The 4,875-nt window shown below is 39.2% G+C and overlaps 1 protein-coding gene across 2 annotated transcripts in view; it reads left to right on the top strand.

The window, feature by feature from the left end:
- The first annotated feature begins 3,320 nt into the window (after positions 1-3,320).
- The window catches only part of MFHAS1 (multifunctional ROCO family signaling regulator 1), a 189,963-nt gene continuing 188,408 nt past the window's right edge, over positions 3,321-4,875 (top strand). For both annotated transcript variants that reach the window (XM_053703233.1, XM_053703234.1), the window contains exon 1: positions 3,321-4,875. This exon is cut by the window's right edge and continues 1,864 nt beyond it. In XM_053703233.1, the coding sequence (XP_053559208.1) occupies positions 3,847-4,875 (1,029 nt within the window). In that variant the 5' untranslated portion in view covers positions 3,321-3,846.

Genomic DNA, 4,875 nt, shown 5'->3' with positions numbered 1-4,875 from the left:
GGGATTCAAAATTGTGAGTTTAGTGGTCCCTGAGGTCTGAAAGGTTGGTGACCCCTGATTTACAGTATATATCAGCAATTTTTGTTTTGCAAAAAGTCTGCATACCAATTTTATGTTTCAAAATAAATTACTGTAATTTTATTAGCATAATAAACCTATTTGCTGTGGCCAATCAGGGAGAGGTATAAATGAGCATCTTCACTGATCAAGCAATCAAGGTGCAGCATGGTACACAGTCGTGGTTATTAAAAGGGACATGTAGCCCAACATATTTTTATTTTATGATTCTGTAGAGCATGCAATTTTAAACAACTTTCTAATTTACTTCTTTGAACAAATTTTCTTCGTTCTCTTGGTATCTTTTGTTGAAATGCAGAGATGTAAGATCAGGAGCACGCCCATATCTGGAGCACTGTACAGCAGCAGTTTTGCAAGACACATATCCATTTGCAATAACACTAGATGGCAGCACTATTTCTTGCCATGTACTTACCTAGGTATCTCTTCAACAAAATATAACATGGGGACTAAGCAAATTTGATAACAAAAGTAAATTGGAACGTTTTTAAAAATTGTATGCTCCTTCTAAATCCCAAAAGAAAAAGTTTGGGTTTTATATCCCTTTAATCTTGCACTCCAGTATCTCTGAGGAATTGGAAAAACACAATTTCCAGAGTAAAAGGGACACAAAAGTCAATAATATGCTTGTGCACATTTTGTTAATAAATACTGCTCTAGCCATTTTAAAGGGCCACTATAATGGAAAAAAATGCTCTAATTTGTTCATTTTGACCCTTGTGAACCTGCAACTCTATATGTTTATTAAAATGTGCAAATGCATTACAACTGCTGACTGGGCCAGCATCAGTTTCCAGTTGAGACCAAAAGTGCTCTGCGGCACCCGAGTGGTATTTTAATGATGTGTTTTAGCAATTTATGGGGGTTAAACACATAGAGTTGCAGGGTCACTAATGTTAACATTACCGGTATATGCTTTAACAAATTACAGGATGTAGTTTTTTTTCACTATAATGGTCCTTGAACACTATATTGGCACTTCAGGTGCAAACCTGAGAGAGTACTCAACCGCTTGACCAGCAGGCGAGTGCAGGGAGTGTACCCCCCAATCAGTATACGTGCACACCTACATATAACAAGGTAACATTAGAGAATGTCATAGGCCGTACTACAAAGCAACCAGACTGAAAAGTAGAAGCCCAACAAAAAACACTATCTCTACACAATTAATGGGATTTACACTGGTATGCAAGGAATGTCTATGACCTTTTCAAAAACTATTACTGCATGGTATTATTAAAAAATACTCAGATTCTTTGAGGCAGAAGTTTTCAAATCCTCTCTGCTATGATCACAAAATACCTATTTTTTCTTGCCCTTTGCCACCTATTCTTGGGTGCACAGTGTTTCTACACACAGGCTGCTTCTCTTTTTTTTTAAATCACTTTCTCTTTTGAGTTGTTCCACAGAGAAACCTGTGTTGTTGTGCTATGAAACAGCTTGATTGGACACTAAACATTACTCAGTAGCAGGGGAGGGTATTTATGCAAACCAATTTTGATTTTCTGTAGCTGTTAGTAATTAAAATATCCCTTTAATTGTCCACTAACAAGAAGATGTAGTAGTACTATATTTTAATAATGATGATTAAATTATTTGCTCCAAATCCATTCTGCATATTTTTGAATAGCTATCTGTTTTGTATTAAATGCTATTAAATGCTAAACCTAATGAATGCTTCGAAACAAAAAATGATATTTGATTAAACAGAATTCTAATGGATATCCAACATTTTGTGGCTCTAATAATTTTACAATTTATTTTTTATAAAAATGTATGAAAAATAAAGTTGGAACAATGCAACCTAAGTGTAGCTTTGACAGATCAGCTGCACTTTATTTTTTGTAACAATTTGCCAGCTTGCAGCTCACGCTTCTCTCACTACTTGTGTCCCTTGGGTTAAGTCACTAGTGAAGGGTGCATGTGTCCTTCATTCACCTTCCGACCTCTGTATATGTGTCCTTGTTGCCCTGCACAACAAATAGCTCTTGTTGGGCAGAGCCAAGTTTTGTTTTACCAATAATTTCCACAAAGAGGGAAAAAAACCCCACAAAAAACAGGCAGCAAATGCAATGCAACCACTACAGGGAGATAGGTGAGAGGCAGTGGTGTGACCAGTCAGTGAATGATACCAGCAAGAAACAATTGGAAACATGAAAGGTCTATGTACCTCCATTAGATGCCAGGCTCTGTAATAGAGATACCCTAGTATTGAAAGTACTTTTTTGGGGGGGGGGGGGGGGATTTTGAAAGGGTTAAACACTGCTCTAAATGTGACTGACAGAAGGGGTTAATACTGTCTGTCTATGTTATTAACAAAAGTGTTTGTGTGTCTGGGGGGGAGTTCAGGACTGTTCACTTTTGAGAAAACAGGTAGAACCAAAATATGCTACTAATGTAGTGAAGCCATTCAGAACAACATAGAATTTTGAGGTTTGTTTTGTTTCTTTTCTAATTAAAGAAACAAATGTTTGCATTTAAAAAGATGCAAATATATTAGGATAGACGCCTATTTTAAATTTTTTTGACAGTATTGCAAAATAATTGAGGGGGGTATAACGCTAAGAAATGTACATTCATACAAAAAAATAACGTTTTAAAATATTGTGCATAATAAGGTTAAACTGAGGAAATACAATTTGCATATATAGATAATAATTACTGGATGATTTGTAAAAAAAAAAAAAAAAAAAGATCATCCTTGAAAAAAATCTTAAAGTACAGGTGTGTATTTAAAGTTTATGTAATAATCATACTGAATAATATATATATATATTTAGATAATTTTGAAAATTAACCAAGTTTTTTTTTTTTAAATCAAGACCTTGGTCCTTTTCCTAAAACAACATGTAAATACTCTTTAGTATGTGTCTGTACAGTAAAATAGGTCACTTTTACTATAATAAGCTACTCTTTACTTTCACTTTAATAAGCTCTATACGGAAAAGATTAGGATTTGACACAGGTTTTACTACATTGAGAAATTCACCTTGTAAACTTTTCCTAAAGTGGCCAGTAGGTGGCGCATTATACACAGCAGACAATACAAATACATTTTTTTTTCTTCCTTGTGGGATATTTCTGTTTTCAGTTCCCACCCAAAGCCTCGAGAGGGGAGGGGAGAGAGCTTGTAGTGTTACCAATCATCCACTCCAGACAACGAGGTAGAGCCGACAAAAAAAGCACAGCCTTCAAGACACGGACATCTCCCTGCTGAGCATTTTATGCAGGTACAAGGCAAAGGAAGAAAATAAATACGAACAGCTGCTTTTTTTTTTTTGCTGAGGATCCCTCTCCCTTTGGAGTGAGCCTATAAAGGATTTTCTAAGGAGGAAGTTCATCTTTTTTTTTTCATCTTCTGCCATTGCTATATTATTAAATAATTTATTTGTTCCTGATATGTAATATTGAGGGCAGCTTCCTCCTTAGGCAGGGGGACAAGGAAGCATGTACAGCTGCCATTTACTTTGCCTGCTGGCTGCTTGTGTGTGTGTGACAGGAGGTGCAGGGCTGCTTACAACCAGCGACACCGGCTACGCTGCTGCTGTCACCTCCTCCCTCCTGCAGCTGCAGCATCATCTCCTGATCTGCCAGGCTTGGGGTAGCAGCCCCTATTGCTGTTCATTAGGGACCCGTTTATTGAGTGAACATTTCTCTTGTTTGCATAGAGGGATATGTGAATGAACCAGGGATTGATATGATGCTTCACCGGGAGATATTCATGATGCACAACCATTGATACCACTCCCTCGATTGTTACCACCTACAATGATAATGGAAGAAGCAGCAAACGATGGCTGCAATAAGAGCTGTGATATAAAGACTGCCAGGCTCTGGAGAGATGCAGCTTTGCGCTCTAGGAAACTGAGGAGTAGCTTGCGCCAGCTCACCCTAAGCTGTGGAGGGGAGCAGAGCAAACTCACACTCCCAGAGGACTTGGGAGATGTAGAGGTACTTAACCTGGGGAATAACTCCCTGGAAGAGGCACCAGAAGGTCTAAGACGATTATCTACAGGTAACCTCCATGTTTTGATCCTACGCAGGAACAAGTTCCTCAATGTACCCTCTGCAGTGTATGAATTGGGTCGGCTGACTGAGTTGGATATGAGTCACAACAGACTGAGTTGCCTGACTGAGGCTGTGGGGCTGCTGAGCCAACTCAAGAAATTGTGTCTGAGCCACAACCAGCTGCAGACACTACCACGCCAAGTGGGCTCCTTAATTTTCCTGGAGGAGTTGGATGTGAGTTTCAACAGGATCACCCACCTGCCTGACACCATACAGTGGCTGCCCAAGCTTAGAGTACTGGATCTGGACCACAATCAGCTGACCTGCTTCCCTTCCCAGCTCATGCACCTGCCTAGTCTGGAGGAGCTGGACTTCTCTGGAAACAAGATGCTTGGTAGCAACTGCAACGGTTCCTTACCTGATGAGATCAGGTCCATGCAGTCTCTAAAGATCTTATGGTTGAGTAGAACTGGGATCTATACCTTGCCTGACTCTTTTTGTGACCTGATTAGTTTAGAGAGCCTTATGCTGGACAACAACAACCTCAGTTGTTTGCCTGAACGTTTTGGATCACTACAGCAGCTTAAAATGATCAACATATCCTCCAATACCTTCCAAGACTTCCCCCAATCTCTGCTGCAGATGTTGGATTTAGAGGAGCTTTACATGAGTCGCAACAGGTTGACTGTAGTGCCAGAAGAAATCTCCATATTGTCAAAGTTAGTGACCCTTTGGCTGGACAACAACAAGATCAGGTATCTACCTGATTCCATTGTGGAACTCAGTTTC

Source organism: Bombina bombina, chromosome 2 (genome assembly GCF_027579735.1).
Source record: "Bombina bombina isolate aBomBom1 chromosome 2, aBomBom1.pri, whole genome shotgun sequence".
Taxonomy (NCBI): Eukaryota; Metazoa; Chordata; class Amphibia; order Anura; family Bombinatoridae; genus Bombina; species Bombina bombina.
The sequence above is the reverse complement of the archived record's forward strand: the minus strand, read 5'-3'. Positions and strand labels throughout refer to the sequence as shown.